The sequence below is a fragment of the Aplidium turbinatum genome, chromosome 8 (assembly GCF_918807975.1).
Source record: "Aplidium turbinatum chromosome 8, kaAplTurb1.1, whole genome shotgun sequence".
Lineage (NCBI taxonomy): Eukaryota > Metazoa > Chordata > Ascidiacea > Aplousobranchia > Polyclinidae > Aplidium > Aplidium turbinatum.
In genome coordinates this window covers 26,638,305-26,665,844 of record NC_137479.1, presented here as the reverse complement: position 1 = coordinate 26,665,844, position 27,540 = coordinate 26,638,305, and the positions used below count along the sequence as shown (strand labels likewise).

The following is a 27,540-nucleotide window of genomic DNA, read 5'->3' as shown; positions in this document are numbered from 1 at the left end:
AAAAACTATTTCCGAAGTATACCTGCAGAGGCTGTAGTACAGCATGCAGGTAAGCTATTTTATGGCTATACATTCAGTAAGATGAGGCTCTGCTTTTCTACAACCATTTTTTATCAACGAAGTTCTATAGATATAAAAGAAAAAAACTCTACAGTACTTGTACAATAGGGTGAAGTGAATTTCACTTAATGTTTTGGATTTTGATTTAAGGTGTTGTAATGTTGTCTTTGGGCCTAAAAAACAACCCCGAACATAATTTTGGTTCTCTTACCCTTAAATTGACCCTCCTACCTGAGGTCAAAGGTCACGTGAGGTCAAAATTGCTCTATCTCCACTTCTACTGGTGCTACAAATCTGTTTAATGGCTTAAAAGATTCAGAAGACCCATATTTCTATCTATTCTAAGAGAACTTTTTCTTCTATTGCTAGTAGAATTTGACTAAACAGCAAAAATACAGTTTTTGTGGTATTTTTGCATATACAACATTATAGTTAACGAACTTCAACAGCCAATATACTAAATTTCAGCAATTGGTTGGACTGTTGTTTGAGAAGAAGTGTATTGAACATCGAAATATTCTTATCTGTAGCATTGATGAGGAACTGAAGTTTGAACTAAGTATGAAATTAATGTTTTGATGCATTTAAGATGACATTTCAATGGTTGAAAGGCATGAAATTATTGAGAGATACAGTTTTTGCCAACAAGTCACACTACGTAATAATTATTACACAAACAATCAAAATTTAAATTGAGCATGAACTAACCACTAACCAGCAACAACGGGAAGGCTGCGAAGGGACCACCGACAGGTCTTTAAGTCAAGCAGCACCTAATGAAAATCCCATTGCTTGTAAATGAAAATCCAATTGCACTTTTAAACACTCAAAAAATGTCACAAAATATTTTGCCTCCCTCATATTTAGGTTCCCGTTATGCCTTTGGTAATTATAACGAAAAAACAAGTGGTTTTTATGCAATCGTATTCAGCAGTAAAATTGCTTTTTGGTGTTGAAAGAGGGCATCAACTTCCGTGATTTGATCTTTTGCCAGATCACACCATCCGTCTTTGGAACCCAGCCACATGCATGGAAGCTTCTGTTACGAGCTTCACATGACGCTTTACACTTACAGCTTGATTGTGGCATGGGTGATCAAGTTCAAGCTTGTTTGTTTTGAAATTTTGTATTGCATCATCATTCATGACTTTGGTTGCGGGAGGTTCCTGTGACATGAATTTCATCAAAATTTACTTTGTTGTGGTAGAACTCGGCGTTGATATTGATCTCCAGTATGATAAATTTTCGAACAGTTTCTGTCCTCTCTGCAATAGATTTCGCCTTTGCACAGTTTTCATCATCTGGGGTCATTTCAACATTTTTGCTTCTGCGTAGCGATAGCACAATATTGACAGCTTGCGATCGAATTGTATCATCATCGTCAGCCATCATCGAAAGAAGAATGTTTTCGGGGTGAGCTGAGAAGCCATTACGCATCAAAGTTTTTGATGCAATGTCTCTTGCTTGCTTCTAGGGAAATTGGTTGATTCGTTTGAGCATGCGAAAATAGTTGACAGCTACTTTATTTATTTTAGAGTTAAGCTTGACATCAAACCAACTTAGGAAGTAGACTTTTAAACAAAATTCTACCAGAATTCTCAAAATTTTGCTCGGCTTTGTTTGGGAAGTGTAGTATCTCAAAATGCGACATGCAAGTGTCAACCATCTTGCATGTGACAAGCCATCTACTTCAAACTGTGCTAAGTCATTCTCCAGTTTTCCAGATATGACAGCCAAACAAATTTTGTATGCATAAAATTAATCGGAACTCAAACTTTCCATAACTTCTTTTGGCAATTGAGGAAATTCAATAGAATATAATGGCTTAAACTTAACCACATGCCAATCAGACATTAAACCATTTAGCTCTTTGCCAATTGGGCCTGAAAACGAGTCGGAGTTTAAAGAGACTCCATCCAAGTGCTTAAAGAAAGGCCTGAGAGGCAGTTCGTTGGTATGCAGGAGACAGATGTCCTATTGCGAAGGTCTTTGCAGCAACTCTTCTAATGTGGCAAGGCTGCAGTGGTGTTTACCTGTCATAATTGGGGTTCCATCTGAGCCTACAATTGACAAATTTTTCTGCAGGTTGGTATTTTCCGGTGCTTTGTGAAAAGCTTTGTGATTCTTACATAACAATCCAACCAATTGCTGAAATTTAGTATATTGGCTGTTGAAGTTCGTTAACTATAATGTTGTATAAGCAAAAATACCACAAAAACTATATTTTTGTTGTTTAGTCAAATTCTACTAGCAATAGAAGAAAAAGTTCTCTTAGAACAGATAGAAATATGGGTCTTCTGAATCTTTTAAGCCATTAAACAGATTTGCAGCACCAGTAGAAGTGGAGATAGAGCAATTTTGACCTCGCGTGACCTTTGACCTCAGGTAGGAGGGTCAATTTAGGGGTAGGAGAACCAAAATTATGTTTGGGGTTGTTTTTTAGGCCCAAAGACAACATTACAACACCTTAAATCAAAATCCAAAACATTAAGTGAAATTCACTCCACCCTATTGTACAAGTTGCTGTTTGTTCATACTTGCTAGTTGATTTTTTGGCTCTCATAAAGAATCATCCCTCTCTCGCCATTTTGTAGACTTCAATAATACTTTTAAATTTTATTAATAGCCTACCCCTCCCTATTTAGCCCCTTGACAAACCTCCAGATATTTTTGGTTCACTGCTATTTTTCAGTTACAAAGTTGTAAAACAACTGCTACTTGTAGCCTACAAATTGTTGTCTACCACTACATGCTTGCTAGTTGCTGTCAACATGCTTTGTCAAAAATCACCATGGCAAGTCGAGTGACGTCACACTTTGCGTCAAAAACGTGGCTTAAAACCAGTTTTATTATGAAGCGCAGCTCAAAGGCTGGCTTGGCCAAGCGACCTTGCAAATTAGTTTCTGCAGCGCGCTTAAGTTTTAAACCAAGCTTGACTAAAACTCCGCTTGCCTGAGAAGAGCTTGGCGTTAAGCTAGGTTTATTTTGAGTATCGAACACGGGCCGGTTGAGTGAGCCACCACTGCACTAACCGCTAAGCCAATCTATGCGGAATGCGAAAGTAGCTTTTTAAGAGTTAAGTTAGACTTCCCGTGACAGCACCGAGTATCGAACACCGGCCGGTTGAGTGAGACATCACTTCACTAACCACTACGCCACTCAATGAGAATGTAGCCTTTTAAGAGTTATGTTAGACTTTCCATGACACCACCGAGTATCGAACACCGAGTATCGAACACGGGCGGTTGAGTGAGGCACCACTGCACTAACAGTTAAGCCAATCTATGCGCAATGCGAATGTAGCCTTTTAAGAGTTATGTTAGACTTTCCATGACACCACCGAGTATCGAACACGGGCCGGTTGAGTGAGACTCCACTTCACTAACCACTACGCCACTTGAGTGAGGCACCACTGTTGAGTGAGACTCCACTTCACTAACCACTACGCCACTCAGTGAGAATGTAGCTTTTTAAGAGGTATGTTAGACTTTCCGTGACACCACCGAGTATCGAACACAGGCCGGTTGAGTGAGGCACCATTGCACTAACCGCTAAGCCAATTTATGCGCATTGCAAATGTAGCCTTTTAAGAGTTATTTTGGACTTCTCGTGACAGCGCAGAGTATCGAACAACGCCGGTTGAGTGAGACACCACTTCACTAACCACTACGCCACTCAATGAGAATATAGCTTTTTAAGAGATGTTAGACTTTCCGTGACACCACCGAGTATCGAACACGGGCAGGTTGAGTGAGACACCACTTCACTAACCACTACGCCACTCAATGAGAATGTAGCTTTTTAAGTTATGTTATTAGACTTTCCTTGAAAGCACCGAGTATCGAACACGGGCCGGTTGAGTGAGACACAACTTCACTAACCACTATGCCACTCAGTGAGAATGTAGCTTTTTAAGACTTATATGTTAGACTTTCCGTGACACTACCGAATATCGAACACGGGCCGGTTGAGTGAGGCACCACTGACTGGTGATAACTTATAAACACTGTAGAAAAACCAAAAATACTCGAATTTTAACAACCAATCATTCAGTAGCCCATTCACATACCTAACTGATATGGAGTTGGTGTATTCTTGAGCAATGGTCAAACTATTGAGAGATTTGGCTAAAAAACGCATATTAGGCCTACATACTAGTTCACAAGAAACATTGTGAGTTTATATATTACCGCATTCATTGCAAATGAATTGCGAATGTTCTTGGCAAACGTTGAGTTTGCAAGTGTAGTACAGAATTGTCTGCATTTTTGGTCTTTGTGTCTTTTGCAAAGATAGCATCTAGCCTTCTTTGATTTTGGCGTTTGATCTTCAACGGCTGTTTCTTTTATTTTTTTGCAGATTTAGATGTCTTGTTGATATTGAAGTCGAAGCTGGTAATCCAGCCAGCTCTTTTCCTAGTTGGATCTAAAATTTTCTTCTCTTTCATGCTGAATGTTGTGCTGCTACTTTCGCCTTGCAATTGATGCCATATCACAAAAGCATTGACTGCAGTGACATCGATCATATTGTAAAATAGAGCTATCGGTCATCTTTTCGTTATTCTTTTGGAAATGTCATTTCTAAAAATTCTGTCAATAGCGTTGACTCCCCTTTTAGTGCTGTTGTAATACAAGATTACTTCGAATACAGCAGGCTTGGGGTCTGTTGGACCCCACGGTACAAGATGCTATTATTTTTTTCTATGCTACCAACTTTTGTTTGAAATCAATAATTATTATATTGTCCTAAAGATCAAGCAAAGCTGTGAAAAGTCAAAGTATATCAATATCGCATCTGCTATATGTCCTGAGAAATCGCAGAGCAAAATTTGTTTTGGGGTCCTATGGACTCCACGGTAGACAGAGGGTTAAATCTTAACCAGTTAGATAATATATATATATGTGAAACCTTAAAACAATGAAAACTATCAATACTACAAAAAAGTGCTCAATGCTAAGCAAAAAAGCAAAGCAGAGCAAATTAAATCAAATATAGTTATTACTATCTGAAGCCTTTACAAATTGTTTCACCTAACGGATCATCAGAAGGTCTTATTATCAGAAGATCATCAGAAGGTCTTATATGTGAAACCTTATTAATAAAATTACGTAGGCTACGCTACAGTTTCAGCTTAGCATGTTAGATTACCAGCTTCTCCGATGAAACTGCCGAGGCAAATTTTTTTGTAAATACTGGCTACAACTTGGGAGAGATGTTTCACCAACGGGCCATGTTTCACATATTTGTTATTTTCTATCCATACAAAGCTCATGCGTCCTCCTTGTTTGGCACAACAGTAGGTGACATACCCTGGTACATTCAGCCAAAAACGTTTCTTAGTGTTTCAACTACTAACTGCCTAAAAATAACTATTAAATTATAGTTAAAAATGCTCCGTTGGTCAAACCCCTATACCACCAACGGGCCACTGCTATTCGACCAACGGGTCACTTCTTCATGGCAAAAAGCTAATGCACTGGAGCTTACTTTGGACTATTTAACAAACGAACAACACACAAACAACACAACAACATAAGCAATAAACACGGGAAAAATGCTTTTATTATGAAATTTCACTTTATATTTTCATATTCAATTCAATTTCATAATATGAGATTCAAGTGTTTTTGGTGTTTATTTTACTCTTTTTAAATCTCATATTTTTCTAAATTGGCAGAAAACTTTAAAATATCAGACAGACGTTCTGTAGATGCCACGGGTGTTGGTGCTGTAGTTTTCTCACTATCCATTGATTCATTCTTAAACATAACGAGCCAAACATCTTTGACAGCTTTGTTGAAATTTTCAGAACTAAACAACCCTGTTTTATTGCTAGTTGTTTTAATTTGTGACATCTTTAATTTGAATACATAAAAGATGACATTGTTGAACAATTAGCTAGTGGCCCAATGGTTAAGCAAGTGGGTGGACCGTTGGTCAGATGCATGATAGTTCTTGGATTTTATGGCCTAGTTTAATGATGGATAAAATTTAAACATTTAACTCATTGCAATTTCATTAATCAATGAATAAGCAATCAGCAAACAAAAAACAGTCTTGAAAAAATAAACCGATGGGTGAAAAAAATTGCAGAAGAAAAATGTTCAAAATTTACTTTCTACCCTGTAAACCATACTTTCCTTCATAACAATACGAAAAAAAATCACAGGTCCCAGTAAGGAAGATTCCAAAACCAAAAAGGTTAATCTCGATACCACAATAACATTTTTCGTGCTTCCGACTTTTATTTTATGAAATTAAAGGGTGGTCCGTTGGTCGTATCCCCTATCCGTTAGTGGAACATCTCCCCGACTACACATTATTAAAAGCACTAACCTTATCAGTATGCAGCTATTTTGATCTTCTATGAAAGAAAATTAAATAAAAGTATAAAATTTCAGCCATAGAAAACAATAGTTTGAAACCTTCCAAAATAAAACGTGGGCGTTTTTAGTGGAATTCGTTAACTTTCCATGCATGTTTTTCAACAATAAAGCGAAATCTTGATTAGTTAAGCAAGAAACCAAAAACAAGTTCCTTGATGAAATTCATAAAACATACTTCAATTTCTTATACAAACTTTAACCAAACCTTCCAAAATTCTCAGCAAATTGAAAAGTTTTGAGGTCCGGTGGAACTCCCTGCTCCCCAGTTCCTACTCATATGTCTATTAGTGCCACTTGGACCTACCAAATTAGATAGGTCCAGAAAAGCGTGTGCCCTTCATAGTTTTTGTTACCTTTGTTGCAATTTCAATTGAACAGCTTTCAACTACTTGCCTAATCTGATTTAATCTCAAGTATGTTGCATTCAATAGTGTTTACTTTTTCTTTACCAGTCAGGTTATTACAAGAGTTTAATGTTGCTGCAAGTCAATCAATCTTGATTAGAAAAGTAGCTTTTTTTCCACTACCTTTCCATTAATGAGAATTTTCATGTAATTACAGTTTGGTTTATAGTTGACCATCGCAGATAAAGCAATATCGTGCAATGTCAATAACTTTACAAAGATCAACAAAAGGTTACAAAACGCAGACAGCAGCCTAAGTGCTCGAGACTGAAATCCGAAGAATAACAAAATCGAGTACAGTAATTCGTAACCGTCACTCTCAAATTTTTTTCTTGTTCTCACTCAATGTCACAAAAATCATTCGGTTGGTTTTGAATCTTTATCCTCAGACTAACAAATCCTTTGATAGGTTATACTGGTAGTTTTGCATACTTGTAGACTAATGTAGAGGGTTTTAACGCAAGGGCGGTTACCGAGATTGACAGAGTAATGTTTCTGACTGTTGACATGTTGTTGCCGGAAATTATTATGGAGAGCAGTTGTCCTGAAATGCTTTGCCCAAGCGCACGCCGCGAGGGCCTAACCAGCGCCGCGTGATCTACAGTCGTGCGCTTAACAACTATCCTTGCGGAGCGGTTAGCGGTTTAGTTTATTCTGTTTGCCACTTGCTCATTGCTTTCTGCTAATAATTGCATTTTTATTGATTGTAGTTTTGCTTGTGATGAGAGTCTGGCTAGACTGGTAGTTTAGCGATCAATCCACTGAAAAACCGTTCATCCACTGAGCGCGATGTTACATTAACGTTTATCTCGATGGTTTTAATATGAACAATCCCGTCATGATGTCAATATGACGTCATGACTTATTCCCTCTGAAGACATATTTGACGTCGCTGGACGTAGGTTCTCCAGTTCCAACTCTACTTGTGTCGCATGAATATTTGAAAGCTGAAATAGACAAACTGTTTGTCGTTATTGTGTTTATGCACAAGTGACAATGCAGATACCCAGAAACTATATCTATCGTTGTGTTCCAGTCACGTATTTGGCTACCTAATACTTTTATGTTTACGTATTGGCTGCGTTGCCTGTGGTGATCTCATTCAGGATAGTCGAAAGGTCCTCGGTTCTACATCGCGCCAAACTGCATTACTTTGTCTTGACACGGAATGGCCCGTTTCGGTGAGTCCGATTCGGTGAGTCCGATCCCCGGGGGATTTTTTCAGTTTTTTTTTTTAATTATTGGGTAACGTAGCCCAGTGGCTCCGAGAGGGGGAGAAGTCGGGCGAGTTTCTCCCCTAGCAAAACATTGTAAAGGAAAAACGAGTAGTTTTTTGTTTTTGCACTTTTGAGGGGGGCCCATTTTTAGTACTAAAGTAAAAATGTACCAACTAAATAATCAACAAATTTTTAAATGAAGTGCGTAGTTCCAGGTATTTTTCAATCATTGCAAATGTCACTCTCGATGCTTCTCATCAAGAACAAATCATTTTCGTGTTAAGGTAGGCGATGTTGAACAGCTTCAAGACGTAAAATCTGAAGCTGAAATGATTTCTGTATCACTGAACGGTTTCGATTGTATTGATAGTGTCAACTTGAAAACTGGTGATGTTTTAGCTAAGTGGGAACTATTTTTGCTTGACAACTGAATCTTAACTTCAAAATCTGCGTTGGCCAGGCGTAAGATGTTGTATCCAACATAAGTTATCTGGGAAAGTTAAAGGTATCAGTCCAAGCACGATTAAAGAAAGTAAATCCTGCATATTTTTTGTTTATGGATCATCATCAGTCATCATCTCCGCCTGCAGCAGATTGCGCATCAACATGAGTTATTTGCTTCCAAGAGTGGCGATTTCGAGCCAGCTCGCCCAGTGTCGCCATAAAGTTGAGTCCGGTCCATGATTGGGTGTTGTCTTGCCATCGTTTTGGTTGTCTGCCACGTTTTCTTTTTTCTTCTACTTTTCCTTCTGTGCAAACTTTGCTGATTCCGAATTGTGATCTTTTAGTGTGGCCGAACAGTTTTAAAACTTTTGATTTTATTAACTTATTGCTGCAATTGGGTGTAATTTTGTCATAGATAAAAGATCTTCTGTTTTCGTGTGGTCAAGTAGCCTTTTGTTGGTCATGCTTCTCATGATGTGATTTTGGAAGGTAGTGAGTTTTTTCTTTATTTGAGTTTTTGTTTATGGATGTTGTTGCTTAAATCTAGTTGGAATTCATAATGTTGCCTACAGACAGCGTTGTTCAAATGTCGTATCATTTTTGGAGTAATTGATTATCTGTAAGCTAGTGACATCTTTAAAGTTATAGCCCAGTCAGAGGAAATTTCTGAAAAATCTAAAGAAAGCTGTCCTATCATCTTGCAAAGAAAATTGACTTCCAGAGAGTAATCAAGGCGTGGTGCAGTCAAACCCAATGCTTTACATTACCCTTTTGCAATTGAAGACCAACAACAACAAGAGCTTGATCGGAAGCTGAGTCCAATGCTAAAGTAGCCCACAACTAGCAGTTTTAAATTTGTGACTACTTTGCATTATGTGGATTACGGTCCTAAACAAGATTCACTGATGAATTTAATGAAATTAAAGGAAGATGTAATCTAAGTAAGAGAAAGCTGAGAAGAGTAGGCTACTACTCGCAAGCTAAATTTGCAATTATAAATTTAAATGAAAATGATTTTCTTTTCTTGAGGACTGGTCACAGCGGTAAACCATAATCTCTTCGTGGGAAAATTGTAACATAAAGTTCCCGAATCCGTTTGTCTGCATATAGTGACCGAAAGGAAACACTCCTTGAAACGTCTATTCTTAAAGTGTATTTTACGTAAAATTAGCCCGCGGCTATCGAAATCGAAATGCAACGCCTTGCACCTCTAAAAACTGTCACTACGATACAGATTACTTGGATAAAAGACGGAGAATTTGTCCAGCTAGCAAGCACCAAATAAACCAGTTAAATGTGCGACCGACTTCCAACAAACAACTTCGAGAATGAATCAGAAAAATTTGTGATAACTCAAAGGCGACGCAACATTTCATGTTTAAACCGGTTTCAACAGGTTTGACACAGGTCTTACGATCGATGGTGCAATTTTGGCTCATGTTTTAGGAATTTCCATGACGTAATATTCAGTAGACCCGAACGGTTTCTACATGACGTTTGACCAGGCGAACAACCGTCTGGAACATAGCAGCCCCTAGTTATGACAGTCTGACATGGCATAACTAAAAAAGAATTGACGACAATTGTGAGCCAATGAATAAAAACACATGATACACAAATTGCTTGAATCACTCACGTTTAAGTTAATACGCAAATACAAAGGGCATGCGAAGAATGAACAGCAATAAGAACACGACGATACATGAAATTGGTACCATAGGTATTAGGTACACGCAAAAAATGACGCTATATACAATGGTTGCGATAATAACCGACTGTTCTGGGCTCAGACAAGTGTCGGCCACCGCAGACAAAACCAGGCTCAAACCCTAACACTTAGGTGTTCTTTACGGGGGCGAGGCACGAAATATCCCTCAACACATAGTCTACTTTCACTTTCCCCGTACTCTCATCATAGTTGCAGACGGCAACTTTAGCTCTACGAACCACAGGCTTCCCTTTCCTAATTTGTGGAACTACCTCATGCACCCTCCCAAGTTGATACTTCCCACGTTTACCAATGTCCTGGAGAGAACCTACCACTACAAGTTGACCAGGCTCCAAATTCTCGGCCATTTTTAACCATTTTTTCCGGCCCTGAAGACCTGGCAAGTAAAAATCGATCCATTTACTCCAAAACTGCTGAGAAAGTGACAAATTGAACCGATAATCCCTTCTTAATTGGTCACGATCATGTGGTTGCCCAACAGCACAGTATGGGTCTAAGTATGGGGTCAAAAGTGAGGCAGGGGTGATGACAGTAAAATCCCTAGGGTCGTCACTCAAAGGTACCAAAGGGCGTTCGTTCACGATCCGAACGGCACTGCCTGTGTACGTAAGCAGTTCAATAAAATTGGGCTTACGACTTGAAGAGTCCAAAATGTGAAAAAATGCAATTTTAAATTGTTTAACCATTGCCTCCCAGGCGCCACCTTGCGCCGGAGCATACGGAGGTATAAATTCCCAGTTTATCTCTCTCTGTCTCAGGGCCTTGTGAAATTCAGCTGATTCTATCAACTCGGGTAACTTCTTAGATGCTGCCTGAAAGGTACTTCCATTGTCGGAATAGATAGCATTAACCTGCCCACGTAAATCTGTAAACCTTGTAAAGGCAAGTAAGAAATCACTCAGCGACAATGACGTAACCAGCTCAACATGAATAGCGCGAGATGCCATACATGTGAACAAGAGTCCCCAAGCTTTTTTGTGACTTCTACCTTCAACAAAGGTTAAAAGTCCAAGATAGTCTAAGCCGCAATCAAAAAAGGGTTTCCTATGCGCAGTTGTGCGAGACAAAGGTAAATCAGACATGAGCTGCCTTATAGGCCGTGCTTTCTCAATCGCACATACACCACAATCATTAAGATACCTCTTCACGGAGGCATTATCATTAGCGATCCAAAACTTCTGTCGCGTAGACAACAAAGTGTGCTGTACTCCACAGTGCGCATTTCCCTTATGATGCGACAGTACAACAAGCCTAGTGAAGGGGTGCTTCGAAGGCAAAACAATCGGGTGCTTTGCTTCTAGAGAGATCTCGGGAGAATTACTTAAGCGCCCTTCAATGCGGATTACACCAGCGTCATCTACACAAGGTCTGTACTTTTTAAGTGAACGTAATTCTTTCAAGCGTTCCTTCTCACGTTGCGAAGCGCCAACACTACCTCGCTTTATCACTTCCTCAAGGGCATCCGGCGATCGTTTGGTCATTAAATGTACCACATCGCCATACACGCTCTTCTGAACAAACTTCACAGCCAACTCTGAAGCACTGTTAAGATAAGATGCATCCAGTTTTGGCTTCACAAAGCTACGCTTTCTCGTTTTACAGCACAAAAATTCAACAAAAGCAACCAAATAAGCGATTCTCTTTTTCATAACATACAAAGAAGGTGCGGCCTCGATCAATCTGTGAAGGCCACCCTGTCCAACGTCGAGCGACCCCTCTTCGTCACGAAGGTATAGGCTATGTACAGGTACTGGAGTGGCGTTTTCTACAGATGGAATTTCTTCACACTGATAGAGAAGACTAGAACCATTCAACCACAACTCTCGAAATTCCTTCTTTGTAATAAGATTTGGCCGTGTGCCAACATCAGCTGGGTTCATATCGGTAGGGCAAAAACGCCAATCCTGGGCTCCAGACAACAATAAAATATGCTCAACTCGACGCGTAATAAACTTATTCAAACGTAAATCAGGGTTTTTAACCCACTGCAACACAGTACGAGAATCACACCAAAAATACTTAAGGCAGTCGGGCATCTTCAATGCCTCGTAGGCCTGCTTCACGAGTCTTGCTGTATTCAAAGCGGCAACAAGCTCTTTCCTAGCTATCGGCCTAGAAAACTGATTTTTTACAACAATGGTAGATTTACCCAGAACGAAAGACACACTCGGAACTCTGTTAACCAGTCTACGTAAGTAAACAACAGAAGAGAAAGCTTGATTCGAAGCATCACTAAACCCATGCAATTGATATGAAACAATATCATCCGGACTGCACACACCAGAGTTTGCAAAATACCATCTCGGTAACGAAAAATCCTTAAGCAGGTCCAAAGAGCGAAGCCACGACTCCCACTCTTTAACAAAGCTATCAGGGACCTCGGTGTCCCAATCAAACTTGTCTATCGCCAATTGCTGAAGTATAAGGCGTGCTTTTAGAAAAAATGGCGCTCCAAAGCCTAGCGGATCAAAATTTTGTCCAAGCTGACTGAGCATACTTCGGCGCGTGTGTTTAGCTAAGGGCTTTAAGGAACATGCGATACGCATCTCGTCAGACTCGGTTTGCCACACACAACCCAATGTTTTCGCTGATGGCAAAGTCATATTTTCAGTCTGAAAGTCAATGTCACGAATCAAAGGTGAAAGCATCTCATTATCCAAATTTGACAAGACAATCATAGCCTCCTTGTTAGCACTCCACTTACCAAGTTTAAACCCACGGCTATCAAACAAAGCAATTGATTCATGAGTGATTTGCTGAGCTTCCTCTAAGCTATCAGCCAAAAATATAAAATCATCCATGTACATATTATTTGCAATATTGCAGAGAGTCAATTCACCAGCACTGCTGGGATTCTGCTCGATCATTTTCTTTATAGCCAAGCAAGCGATATACGGGCTACTCTTTATTCCCCAAGGGTGTACACAAAAACGAAATGGTACCATCCTACCATTTTCAAGGTCATCATCTTCAAACCACAATATACGAAACAAATCCCTTTGCGACTCAGGTAACTTTATTTGAAAGAAGCATTTAGTCACATCAGCCATGAGACCAAATCTACCAAGCCGAAATCTAGCCAAGACATCTACCAGAGGGTTTAACAAGTCAGGACCCGAAAACATTACATCATTAACACAAGTTCCTCGAAATTCAGACTTGCCATCGTAAACAATGCGCTTTTTTAATTGTGACGTAACAAAGTATGGTAAATACCATTCAAATCCCTTGACATTTCCTGCTTCACCAGTACGCTCAATATAGCCATTTGATTTAAGATCTTTCATGGTGTCAGTAAGGAAATCACGAAGTTCAGGTTGTTTTAAAGCTTTCTTCCTTAAAGCAGCAACTCTATCTGACGCCAACACAAAATTGTTAGGTAGATCAATATCTTCCTTCAACGGAACAGGTATCTCAAATCGACCATCTTTCAACTCAATATTCGGTTCAACAAGTTCTCTAGCCAACTTATCATTGCGAGACAATTCACAGGTTTCATTTTGCAACGTCAAATCCTGAATGACTTTATTCAGGTCTGCTATTTCCATATCACGAGACTCAATTTTACGCTGAAAGCCAGAGATGACATCCGACTCTGAAGACGTCTGCACTCTGCACACTTTAGCAACGCTTTCATCTAAGGGTGACTTACCACCACAAGCCAACCAACCGAGAGGAGTGAGTAAAGCATGCGGTTCACTACGATTTTCACCAACACGTTCTTCTTTTGCCCACATCAAATAAGCGTTGTCGTTGCCAATCAGTATATCTACAGTACTACAATCATTCAAATGAAACATATTCACGTCATGAAAATGACGGAAACCATTTAAATCTTGTTTATGCGGTAAAGTTTTAACATCGTCAGCCCAAGCTGGGTTAACCACCGAAGTTATATCACAAAACAGTTCATCTGTCTCTAACGACTGGATGTTGAGTTTGACAAGGTCAGCACATTTAGCTTTCTGACCAGCCAGGGTATCCATTTTAAACGACGCTTTATCGTGCGGTTTAAGATCAAGTTCACACACCAAATCACTCGAAACAAACGTCAACTGCGAACCAGGATCATGCTGACAATACACCAACTTCGATTTGCCAGTCATTGGATTCAAAACACGAGCAGCAGTAACGCGGTTAAAAGCTGCTTTAACATTTCCAATCTTAACATTACGCACAGGAACTCTGGCACGAGCATCATCTTTCCCAACAGAATCCAGAGAATCATGTGACGTCACATAAAAATCATGCAGAAGATAATAGTGTTTCCTATCGTTGTTAGGCCCACACTTACGACAGTTATTTGCATGAACGCAATCCCTAACCATATGCTGGCGCAAACAATTCAAGCATTTGCCAGCTTTCACAATGACATCTCTCCGATCTTTAGGTGTCAAGCGCAAAAATTCTTTACAATTAGACAAAAAATGATATTCAACTTGACCACGTGACGAACAACAAATGCATGCCGGTAGGTGTTTACGTCTAGCTTCACCACCGCGCGGTGCGCCAACAACAGTCGAGTACTGCGAACTCCCTGACATCACATCATCATGGGGTTTTACGGACGTCTGCCTAACCGGACATGAAGGCAATTTTCCTTTGCCAAACTTTTTAAATTGCTGCGACTCACCAGAATCGCCCATTAGCATAATGCTAAAATCAGTCGACTTACGCGTTTCCTCCCGTACTACAAATTCAAACAAACTCTGAAAAGTAGGCTCATCAGTGCCACCATACTGATCACCTAAAAAGTCAAGATAACGCTGCTTAGCGTCAAACGGGAGTCGCTTAGCCAAATCCAAAACAAAACGTCCTTCAAATTTGTCACGCTGACCATAAGCTTGCGCGTAAAGCAAACACTGCGATAATTCATCTTTAAACTCTTTCAGATCACTGGAAGAGGTCGAAGTCAATTTGCTACCATAGCGATACTTTCTAATTTCCGGTTCTGCAAAAAGACCTCCACGAACCCCAAAACGCTGGGACAAGCGAGCTAACGACATTTCTATCCTGTCTTCCTCTGACAAGCCAGGGGTGTCAGAAACCAAATTAGCAATCGTTTGCGCAGCTGTCCTAACACAAGCTGCTTGTAACAAAGTCAAACGAGTCCCCTTAAAGGGCGAAGCTGCCATTAAGGCCGTAACACGATTTTTAAAGAAGATAAATGGCATATTATTACCATCGTAACCAATCAAGGCCGCCTTATCGAAAAACGTCCTACTATTTTGGTATTCAAAAAAGCAATCCTGCTGTTGAGAACTCGATTTAGCGGGAGAAGACAAGCTATATCCCTTAAGGGGCTGAGTGGGCTCAGTCACGTGCACAGCCCGATCACGATCCTCACACACGTTAAAATCAGGAGACGCGATACGCCTCTCATAACCACCCAAATTACGTGTAGCTGGGCAATCAAAACCTAGCGGCGCAGAGAACTGTGAAGGGGGCAAAGCATTACTACTAATGGCGGCCTAGTGACCTGTACGCTCTGGGGGAGGAGTTCGGTTGTAATTCGCAGACCTTGGCTCTACAGCATTCGGAAGACCCTTAGCCGCGGCCCCGAGACCTCCTGAAACAGCTGGAAAACGTGTGGATTGCCCTGGTCCACTCACAGGTTGAACGGGCGTTTGGAAAAGGTTATGTAAATTAAACTGCGATTGATGTTTATTTCTGGAATGCCTAGAAGAGCCCTTCTTAGAGCTACGCCGAGAGCCCACCTCTGATCGATATTCAGCTAAAACTACCTCTTTACGTTGTTCAGCCCTCAACTGAGCGTCTTTGAGTGCGAACTCAGCAGCTCTCGCTTCGGCTCTCGCGGCGGCCTCAGCTGCTCTCGCTTCGGCCTCAGCTCTCGCGGCAGCCTCAGCAGCTCTCGCTTCGGCCTCAGCTCTCGCGGCAGCCTCAGCTCGAATGGCCTCAGCTCTCGCGGCAGCCTCAGCAGCTCTCGCTTCGGCCTCAGCTTGTATCTGGAGCTCCTCTCGTCTTAGCTGCAGGTTAATTTGTGCCACTATCCGAGACGAAGTCATAGACATCCTAGTGCTTACATTTGAGGCGCTATCCTCAGGATGTATGTCAGCATCCAACATATCTGAGAACTCACTTTCTTTTTGTTCAAAGTTATTTTTTAACGAGTTAAATTCGGGATCTACCCTATCACGAAGTTCTGCCAAGATTGCAGAGTTAAAGATTTTAGTCAAAAGAGCATGGAAATGCCGTAATTCCTCTTCCAAAGTAGATAACTTAGATCTAAAAATTAACAGTTCCTGCTTATCACTCAAAGAACCTAGGGCAACAGAAAGTTTCCCAATTTGAGTCAAAATATCCCGTCTAAGATGCCGGGCCTCTCGAACTGACTTAGCCTCATCGTTAATGGGTCCCTCCCCAGAATGGCCTGCCCGACCGCAAAGAACATCATCAGGCTTAAACTCAGTCGAGTCTACGGCGGTCGAGTCCTTGTCGCCACCGAGTGTAGACATATTAAATGTTGGGGCTAAATTTAACAATTAAAAAAAATTAAGTTACACAAACACACAAAATTATTAGGCTACAGTAGTTATAAAAAATTAACTGCAAAGACCGTAAAAATACAAAAAAGAATTTAAATGCACGATACCGTAGCTGTACGAGTATGAAGTCCTAAAGTCCACAAAACTTGCTTGGATTCTTCCACTTGAATCTACAAGCACATATGGATTGTCTTTTAATCTTCTTTCTTGCCAATGAATGTCAAAGTTATTTTTCTTCAGTACCAAACTGAGAAGAAATGTCTTTACTTTTCTTTGCTTCTGTAAGAGTGTAGACTACCAACCAACAAATCTTCTTTTATTATTTCTTGTACTTCTAATTAGTTCTTCTGCACTAGCTGACAACAAACACGTCGTTTATTTTTATGCCTTCAAGTGCTTCTTGGCCCACCAGCTAACAAAAATCGTCGTTTATTTTTCTTGCTTTAATTTCTTCTTGACCTACCAACTGACAAGAACTCGTCTTTTATTTTTTATGCTTTAATTTCTTCTTGACCTACCAACTGACAAGAACTCGTCTTTTATTTTTTATGGTCACAGCGGTAAACCATAATCTCTTCGTGGGAAAATTGTAACATAAAGTTCCCGAATCCGTTTGTCTGCATATAGTGACCGAAAGGAAACACTCCTTGAAACGTCTATTCTTAAAGTGTATTCCTGTAAAATTAGCCCGCGGCTATCGAAATCGAAATGCAACGCCTTGCACCTCTAAAAACTGTCACTACGATACAGATTACTTGGATAAAAGACGGAGAATTTGTCCAGCTAGCAAGCACCAAATAAACCAGTTAAATGTGCGACCGACTTCCAACAAACAACTTCGAGAATGAATCAGAAAAATTTGTGATAACTCAAAGGCGACGCAACATTTCATGTTTAAACCGGTTTCAACAGGTTTGACACAGGTCTTACGATCGATGGTGCAATTTTGGCTCATGTTTTAGGAATTTCCATGACGTAATATTCAGTAGACCCGAACGGTTTCTACATGACGTTTGACCAGGCGAACAACCGTCTGGAACAAGGACAGAACGCTTTTATAACTTCACTTAACTAGCTGAATCATTCGAAGGAAATATATTCTACCGTACATTGCAAAGCATTCGATAGTTGTTGGAATTGACAAATGTATCAACAAACTCAAACACATCGTCGATGAGTTTGAAGTTCCATGAAAATTTCATCGTATGTCTGTTGTGCAGTTGCGGGCATGTGGGACAAATTTAAACCATTTGTAAGCTACAACAATGACATTTTTCAAGACAGTTTGGATAAGTTGGTACTTTTGACAGAAAGCCACACAGCAAACTTCAGCTGCAAACCAGAACGAACCACCCCACAATCTCTACACAAGGAATCATCGATTGCAACTTTTGAAAGGTTTTTCCGAATAGTTTTGTTATTATGATTTTTTTTGTGTTCCAGTAGCTACCTCCAGCGGTTGCGCTTTGAGAACGTGGTTTTAGCAATCACTGATATTTGTAAAGAATTGTTTGAGCTCCAGTAGGCCTATGACTCAAAACCGATTGAAAAGCCTAACTATACATGTTGTGCATCAATTCAGATGTCGCAAAATTTTATTATTTGATGCTGTGATCCGTAACTTTGCATTGCAAAAAGTCCAGAAAGGGTTGAATTAAATCAGGGATGTCCAAAGTCCGGCCCACGGGTCAACTCCGGCCCACGAGACGTTTTTGTATGGCCCGCGCCTGTTGTACAATGTGTTATTTTTGGCATGCAGACACACAAAAATCAGATAAATTTAACTTGCAGTTTTCAGAAAAATTATTGTGGCTGTTGGCCCGCGAACACTTATTATCAAATCTGGCTCGCGTGGGAAAAAGTTTGGACACTCCTGAATTAAATGCTTGGTTGAACTATTTTCGTTGCTTGTAGGCCTATTGTGTGTTTACAAAGCTTTCTAGACAAAATAGTTAGCCTCAATGGCATTTTTGCTGCAAGTGTAATCCAGTGATTAAATATTGATGATTTTTACATTGAACGAACTTCTTTTCATGCTGAGGGAAGTAGGCTAATTTCAGCTCAACACGAACATGCAACGCAATATTTTCTAAAAAATATTATGGGGCCCATTTTTCGTATTGTTTCCCGACCAGTGCTGACTTCTCTCGGAGGCCCTGCCGTAGCCTAATTATCATTGCCGTTTTAGGGTTAGGGTTAGGGGTTAGAGGTTAGGAACTCACCGAATAGTAGCAGACCCGTCTTGACAAGACACCAACGCATGCCAACATAACTCGGGACCGCATTACATGATGTCTTGCATCTAATTCTCAATGTACTGCATGTTCTTGCATCTCCGATTTCTCACTTGGTGGGTAGTGTGAATGAACATGGCAAAAACTAGTAGCGCTGCCTTCTCAGGGTGATCGCTTGAGCAAAGCATTTTTAAGGACTGCTCTTGATACAACAGCATCTAGTAGATAGAATAGTTCTCAGACAAGTGAAAATCTCGTTTTATCAATCTCGGTGATTTGACATGTGTCACTGTGTCAAAGCATCTACAAGGATACGAAGCTGCCAACATTACGCATCCAAAGAGGTTTTTCAGTCCCAAGATAAAGATTGATTGATTGAATCTTTATCGTCGAACTGGGAAAGCTTCTTTCAGAGCTTAATCCTAGCAGTTTTGCATACTTGTAGAAGATTTGAAACACTGACACAGCCGGGATTGACAGAGTGAAGTTTCCTATTGTTGAAGTTTTGTTGGCCGGGAATTATTCCATTTGTTAGTTTCCGTTGAATGGAAAACAATCGTTATCACGCATTGCTCAAGCGCATACCCTGAGAGTCGAACCAGTGCAGCTTGATATTGAAGCTTCTTCGTTCACGAAGTTACGCGCTATCCAACTGAGCTATTCCCACAGTCAATCTACTATTGGCACAAAATAAAATGATTAAATATTAATGTTGATATTATCATTATCACATCGTCACCAGTAAGATATTAAGATAACGAACTTACTTCATACAAAGTAGAAATGTTTTGCATGCTATGAACAGATTGCATTGGGTGGTTGCATGTCAGAGGGGGCGAAATCAGATTGTTTGGTTTCCTTTCTATAATTCTGCGCATGGTGGTGGTTGAATTTATATGGACTGCAGTATTTTTTTAAACAGAAAAATATGTCAAGCCTGAATCTAACTATATAGGCTACCTTTCAATGCCTGCATTGAGCCCAAATCTGGCTTGGAAACCCCCAGTCAGACACACAATTCTGCTACGTCGTATAAAGCACATAATATTTAATTTGACACTATTGAACATACATTAGGCCTATAACTTACTATTAGAGTTCAAGGGTTTTAGACATTTTTAAAGGAATTCATTGAAGTTTACACGTGTAATTATATTTTCACACACTCTAAACACATTCATTTTATTTCACTAAGGTTCAGCGTTTAAAAGAACACCACAAATTAATTTAATTTTTTGGGAAGCTTTTACTTAACCTGAACATAGATTCAGAATTAGCTGTATGCGGTAAAGTGGAAGAAGCTTTTTTTTGTTTTTTACATCTGAGCAAAAGATAGAAAAGATTTCGATATCCTCTTCTAAATACCGGATTCATTAATCCGTATATCATAAAGTTAACTGCAGAATTGCTGAGACCAATCCATCCAAATACCTGCAAAAAAAAACATTGCTTCAAAAGATATTGTTTACAAAAAACAAAGACCTACTTAACAATAAAAATAAGTAATCTGCTGTTTTGTATCACATAAAAATAGCAAATAATTTCCATACAAGAAGAATTCATAGACAACAACATTTCAACAACAAGCGAAAACTTGGACAATCTCGATGACTGGGCATCGTTAGTAGTTCAAAGCTTTTACAAATATGCAAAATTGCCATAATTAAACTTTCCCATTCTGAGGATAAAGATTCCCACCATCGAATGAGACATGTGTGATGTAAAATCGGTCAATAACCGATAAATGACCGAAAAAAAAAAAACCCAGATGTGACCTGTGTGGAAACTAGCATACAAGTGTAGGCCCACTGATATAGATCGAATTGTTAACCTAACTAAAGTGAGATAGACCAATCAAAATGAACATGTTTGTCAGCTGGTTTCAATAGCAGCTTGAATGTTATTGCAACTGACTTTCATTTTTTGCCTTTGCGCAACGCTCAGAGTTCAATGTGGATACCACTACACCTTGTAGACTTACATTTTGTCCATATAAAATGGAATTATTGTTATCTGACTCATCATTAGTGCAACATGCGGGAGTGGAAACTCCCGATGTTGGGTTGCTAAGCAAAGGTAATTTCAATCAGAGTCAGACACAACTCAGGTTTGTGGTGCCGAAGTAAGAGCAAAATTCCAAAAGCGGATTAAGCAGTTTCGTGCCACAGTCTTACCTTTTTAACTAAGGCAGGAATTCTATTTGCGTCAATGAGAATTGCTGACCCATATGGCAACCAGCAGACACAAAAACATGCTACAGTTGTGGCCAGCGTTTTCAACAGGTTTTTCTCCTTTTGCAATGATCGCTTGTTTTGTGGACTTGGTATCGGTCTCCCATCAGTTGAAGAAATGCTTCGAACCCATTCTCCTTTTTGTTTAACTGCTCTATGATTAGAAAAGTATACAGTATCTACTGTAATATGGGCTACTGTAACAGGTAAAAGCACTTTCATATGCAGACACATTTCATCCTGTAGGCTATAACAGTGCTTTAATTGTCTCAACTACAAGGTTTGCAGGCCTACGCCTTGATCTAGTGTTAGTCATACTTTTGTGCTTAGATGGATTGTAAGATTTTTTGTGCTGCATTCATAATCTGCTACAATTTAGATCGCAATCAAAGTGTAAGGATTCTGGAGTTTTTCTTTCAATGAATACTTTGTGCTTGGCTTTAACTAGTTTAATTTTTTTTTTTTTTTTTTGTCATTGCACTATAAAGCCGTCCTTGTTAAGTAATTATATCAAGAGGACACAAGTTGCAAAATTAGTCACACTGTTAGCATTGAAAGTACGGTAATGGCTTTTCAGACCATGCTATCCTATAGTTAATTCCTGCATAATAGCCTACATTTGAATTATGGTTTTAGCGTGAATATTTAAACATTGCTGCGCTTCTTAAGTACTTCTGACAAAAACACCAAACAATTTTAAAAATAAATTATCTATTTTAAGTCGGATTTACTTGTATTAAAACACAAAACAAAAAGTTTTTTTTGCAGACCTAATTTTAAAAAACATATTTTCATTACCAAATTGTGGTTGATGATAAATGCACAATAGTATAGCCTACTTTGTAGAATTAAATTGTCCGTCTTCAAATTAACGTCAGGATAATATACTAAAACATTTTTTTCTGGATATCAACATCTTTGTATAAGTAGGTTTCTTGCGCAAATTTGTTCTCTATATTGATAAGCATGCTGAACCGTAAGGTAAAATCCCAGTCTACCTAAAGGCCCATCTTTTGTTATTTCATCAGCCATACGTAGGCTATTTGTAAATTGCTCGAATCACAGCTTACAGATGCTTATTGAGATATGTAGAGATGCAATATGTTTCAACGCAATTAGTTCTTGTATTGTCACAATGGATATCCATCATTACATTGCTTTCAGATTTTAACAAATGTCAACCTTCCAACCACAATGAGGCCATGCGTTGGTTACAGCAATTGGACTTGCCTTATAAGCAAGAAGACACAACGGAAAACGGACATATAGAGTTACGGTATGTTTCCATGAAGTTAAAGTTTGTATTTGCATTCTCGGAAATAACATTATTTGATATGTATTTTGTTTTTACGTATTTTATTGCTAGCGTAATGCAGCATTCCGAATTCATGCTCAGAAATGTATTTTAAATAGGCCTATATATTTGCCTTTCTCAAACTCAATCAAGTTGGCTTGAGCTAAAGCAAAAGTTTGAAAATGAGCACGTTGACAGCATTAAATATACACAAAAACACTGACGAGATTTTAGTGGAAACAATGTGTGATGCATATATACTGTATTATGGCTGACTGTGTTTATTGTGTTCCGACGGTTCATGAAAAATAGATTTTTTTTTCTTCTGAAAATGGGAAGTTTACGAACGATAAGACGATTTTTACAAACAAACTGGAGATTTAATATTCTAGTTTATTTCAGCCAAATCTCCACGACTGCAGTTATGGAATTATTGTTTAAGATTTTTCTTTTTAAGAGTGAGACAGGATGTGTTGGTTTATAATAATTTATAGCCTACCCAGCCGGCAAATCAACCATTTTTCGCATTGTATCAATGTCTGCAAAATACTTTCATTAATTTGTTGTTGAAGCAACACCATTTTAATCGAGCTTCGTGCCTTTAAACCTGGTGATGTGGGTTTTATGGCATTATACTCAGAAGGTGAAAATAATTTGACTGAAAAAATAGGGATTTTTTAACATATAAAAGCTACCTTAAATAATTAAACTAACTTGACTCAATGTTAGTTAACGTGAAAGTAATTGAGTGAAAGAAGGGGGTAGATTTGCTGCATTTTCCTGGTAATTAAACAAATATGTAGGCTAAATGTAATGCAACATGCAATTGACGTATCACCTAATATCTTTAGGATTGTATCGTTGCATAATGGGTGGTGGCCAACAGGGCCTCCAAGAGCCCTGCCGGGCCCTGGTGCAGATGTTGCTGCCAGGCCCCCCAGCGCGACATGTCGCGTGATATCTCACAAATCACAAGCAAAATTTGCGGTGCGCGTTCTTACAAAGGATAAATTAGGTTAAAGTATTAACACTCCATTATTTCACAAAGAATGCACTATTGTAAATATGACTTTAAATTCACAGATACACACTATAGTTATACACAAAGATAAAATGCTGTGGCTATATTTGGCTATATTACTCAATAGCGTTGCCAGATATGGAATTCTACCCTAATTTGAGGAAAAGTTTATAGCTGTTGAAAACAAAAACTTGTGTTTTGGAAATTTTTTTTAGTCCTGGGCAAAGATCAAAACCCTAACCTTATTCCTAACTCTAACCTTTTCACCTTAACCCTTTCTAACTTTAATCATAACTCTGGCAACACTTGATTGTAACCATGGCAACAAGTAAGTAAAATCAGCCATTTCGAAGATAAAAATACAATACCATTTCTGACCTTGAAATCTGCAGAGAGTAGGGGAGCAAACTTAGGATGAGTGCATTGCTATTGTTCATGACATTAAGAAATACCAACTTCATATAAGAAATACCAACTTCATGATATAAAAAACATTTTATGCAAAATTGACCTTAACACGCAAATCTAAACGTTTTATCGGGCCCCCTGAACGCAAAAAATTAAAAGTTTTGTTGTTCTAAAAAATGGCATACCCATGAGGGGGCCCACTCAAAATACGAAACTAATATAAAAAACAATACTTCATGCAAAATCGTTGAAATCAATCTTTTTATCGCGTGAATTTAGACATTTTGTCGGGCCCCCTTGAACTCACCGGGCTCCGGTGCAATGCACCGGTTGTCCCCCCTCTTGTGGGCCCTGGTGGCCAATACGTGATCGGCCTACTGGGTACTCCAATACTCTCAATTTGACGACATCATTAAAAAAACAAACCCAGGTCTACCGCGCAGTGTTGAACGGAATGCAGCAGTCTTCATGTAAATCTTCCGTGCTAGCTTTGATGTTGCATTTTTCTACAAAACCATATTTCCAGCTATGTCACTGTAGCTGCTGTTAATGTGTATAGGCTAATTTTATTTTTACACCGTATTTTTTTCTCCACTTGACATGCATGTAAAAATAAATGAATAAAAAATGAGCTTTGGCGCCAAATTTTCTTTTGTAATTACCATAATTCATAGCTGCATTAAAAGTTTCTCAGGTAAAACATTTTAAATGATATTGCGGTTCAAATTTTTATCACTCCTGTGTAACTGGAATTGTATAAATAACTTACAAATATAACTTTGTGTAACAAAAGAAATTGATCACAACTGGAACAAAAATTGCAAAGATTGTAAGAAAGATTGTGTAGCTGTAAACAAATGCATCATCCCATGAGCAAACCTGCATCTTTACGTCATATCTGAAAAAGTATAAGCAACTTTAAACAATAGCATTTGAACAGGTATAATATTAGTACAGTCAGTTCTGCTATGCTGATGCTGATAGAAAAGTTTTAAAAAAATGTTCTGCATTACAGTTCATCAATTGCTGGGCTAGGTCGTATACCTAAACACTTTGTTGCGATTATTACTAGGAAAAAAAGATTTTTCATGCTGCTAACTATTGTACAGTATATGCTACAACAAAAACGCATCAGTAATTAAGTATAAAATCAATAAAACACTCTAAGTTTAGACGAATACAAAAATTGAATCATTATATTTACATAAAAAACCTCAACTAAAGTTTATTATTTTGTAGCTTTGTGCAGTAAATGTATTTGACTGACAAAAGTAGTTACTTTTTGTCTTGCAAGAAGCCAAATTAGACATTATCAAATCAACTAATCATAAAAGCAAGATTCTCATAAAACGTTCTTGCATGATGTCTACTCCACCAGTTTCAGAAAATACAAATATTGCTTTTGATGCCCTTCTAAAATTATTTCTTAATTTGGGTTACATTGGTGCCCCAACTTGATAGCCGTTCTGGGTTTCCCACAAAGGAAAAGTACTTTAAGTGTGGTAGAAAATGAACACAACAAAAAAATACGTCGGCATAACTCTAATACAAGGAGCAAAAGACCGAGTAACTTGGCAGGTTTTTGTAAAAGAAGCAGTCAATGCTTGGAATGAAATATGACATTTAAAGTAGAAAACCAGTCTATGAACTTACGATATCCTGCTCCATCCAACCAAAGTGGGAAAGGAAAGGATGATTGACCACAACCAGCACGAAGCTGCTATGATGTTCACACTTTTCATTGTAAACTTGTCAATATACGAATGGCTGTGAACCACAGCATAATATCTGAAAAGTTAATTGTCAATACATAATTGATTTTAACAGTCTAAACACTTAGAAATTTAAGTGATTTGCTATGCTAACTGCTTTAGCACCGTAGCTTAGTCAGAGAGTCACGACCTAAAGTGCCAAGCACAGAAGGAAGAATAAGCATTTGTGCGTGCTTTGAAGCTCTTGACCAAGTTGTAAACATTTGATAGCATTGTTTTACTATGGTCCAATATCAGGTTTTACTCGAAGGATCCTTGTTTCCTAACTTCGACTCTGGCCAATAAAGTCGTGATCTGATATAATCGGTCAAACGACTGTTAATGAAAGGACAAATTTATGATAACACAGAAGGTCTAGGGAGAACGCCTTTTCTAACGGAAATTTCAGAACTCCTGCTTTATCCCACTGTATTTTTATTACTTTTGGATCAAACTATGTCTCGTCAAACCCTTCCTTTTTACTACTATCAGTCGCATTACCTGTTAATGGCAATGGCAGTGAGATTCGAGATAGAGCAAGTACACGTAACAGTGACAATGATTCCCACCACTGTACAAGCCCCCATGGACAGAGCATTTGTCCCAGCCACAACATTGGCTAACATCGTTGGAACCACAAAACCGGTCACCTGTAGATTAATAAGTGAAATGTAAAATTACTTGTTAGAATAGCCTTTAAAACCTTAGTCTAATCATGTTTGGTAAGATATGTTTTGTTATGCAAAATAGCATTATCATGGTACGGCAGCCTACTCTTGACACAAAACAGCTTAGAAATTTAAGTATACAAAAAAATGAAAATATATGGCTTACGTCATAGACTACAGTGCACTAAAAAGAAAACTATTGGTCACTTTATGAAACAATCAATATCACAATAGCATTGCATGTCACTCTATTAAATATGCGTGAATTTCATCAAAGAGAAAAGCATCCAAATGCTCTTTGTTTTATATATAAATATCATCTCCACATGATGTAATGGATCAATATTAGGTTCTAGTACAGTAGCCTAGTACTCGCCTATAGTGACATCTGAGGGGACCTTCGAAAAAGTGTCACTGTAGGAAAATTCCACCATAGCCGATATTCTACGGTACCAGTAGTTTAAATATAACACTTTGCTACAGATGCCACTATAACTGAATTCTATTGCAGGCTATTTGATTATTCTACAAAAGAACTTAAACAAACTTTCTACTTACCATCAAATCAGCTATCGCCAAATTTATTACAAATATATTTCCGTGTAAATGAACTCGATCTTCGAGGGTAATTGAGCAAATAACTACTAAATTCCCAATGATTCCCACAAAACTTAGAATGGATAGATATATGAGTTCGACCGCTTTCTGAGCAGGGGGTGTGTTTTTCCAAGGATTGTCAATTTCCGTTGCATTCATAAAGTTTTCTGTTACCGATAGCGTTGTTGAATTTCTTTTTTCATCAGTTATTGCATAAAAGCCAGACATAACTTTCTTGGTAACAAATGTAGGCTAACTAGTTGTATGTAAAAACCTACGAATGAGTCAGTAAGCCATTACCTCATACCTACAGTAGCCTATCAAACTCATATTTTACTGTTGTCAGATCTTCACCTTGAATATGCCAAGTCCTCTTCAATTGATCTGACTTTGTGATTCACTACCAAATTAAACAAAAGTGTAAAATTGAATGCTTGACGTCGTACTGCATAGAATGAGACCAACTCGCTTCTTCTTTTTCACTAAAACCGCAGATTGATGCTGCCGGTACTACTTTTTCTCTCAATCCTTTTTACTTATTGCTACGTTTATTCGTCGGTGGCATAGCCGCGTGGTAAGATCTCTCGTTC

At 38.8% G+C, this 27,540-nt stretch overlaps 1 protein-coding gene across 1 annotated transcript; it reads right to left on the bottom strand.

The window, feature by feature from the left end:
- Positions 1-1,197: 1,197 nt before the first annotated feature.
- Positions 1,198-27,268, bottom strand: LOC145776208 (melatonin receptor type 1A-like). Its single transcript, XM_082587609.1, has 8 exons — positions 26,912-27,268; positions 26,187-26,335; positions 25,588-25,722; positions 24,704-24,832; positions 21,155-21,365; positions 20,236-20,411; positions 19,748-19,850; positions 1,198-1,530 (listed from the first exon to the last, which is right to left on the bottom strand). Exons 1-8 carry the CDS (start codon positions 27,176-27,178, stop codon positions 1,198-1,200), a joined length of 1,503 nt encoding a protein of 500 aa, XP_082443735.1. The 5' UTR covers positions 27,179-27,268.
- Positions 27,269-27,540: the final 272 nt, after the last annotated feature.

Bases quoted from the DNA above. Each gene is read 5' to 3' on its own strand.
- LOC145776208 (XM_082587609.1), bottom strand. From the start codon at position 27,178: ATGTCTGGCTTTTATGCAATAACTGATGAAAAAAGAAATTCAACAACG. The intron at 25,723-26,186 runs GTAATGCGACTG...TTAACTTTTCAG, and splicing joins ACTGCCATTGCCATTAACAG to ATATTATGCTGTGGTTCACA. The intron at 21,366-24,703 runs GTAAGTTATTTA...TTCTAATCATAG, and splicing joins TGTTACACAAAGTTATATTT to AGCAGTTAAACAAAAAGGAG.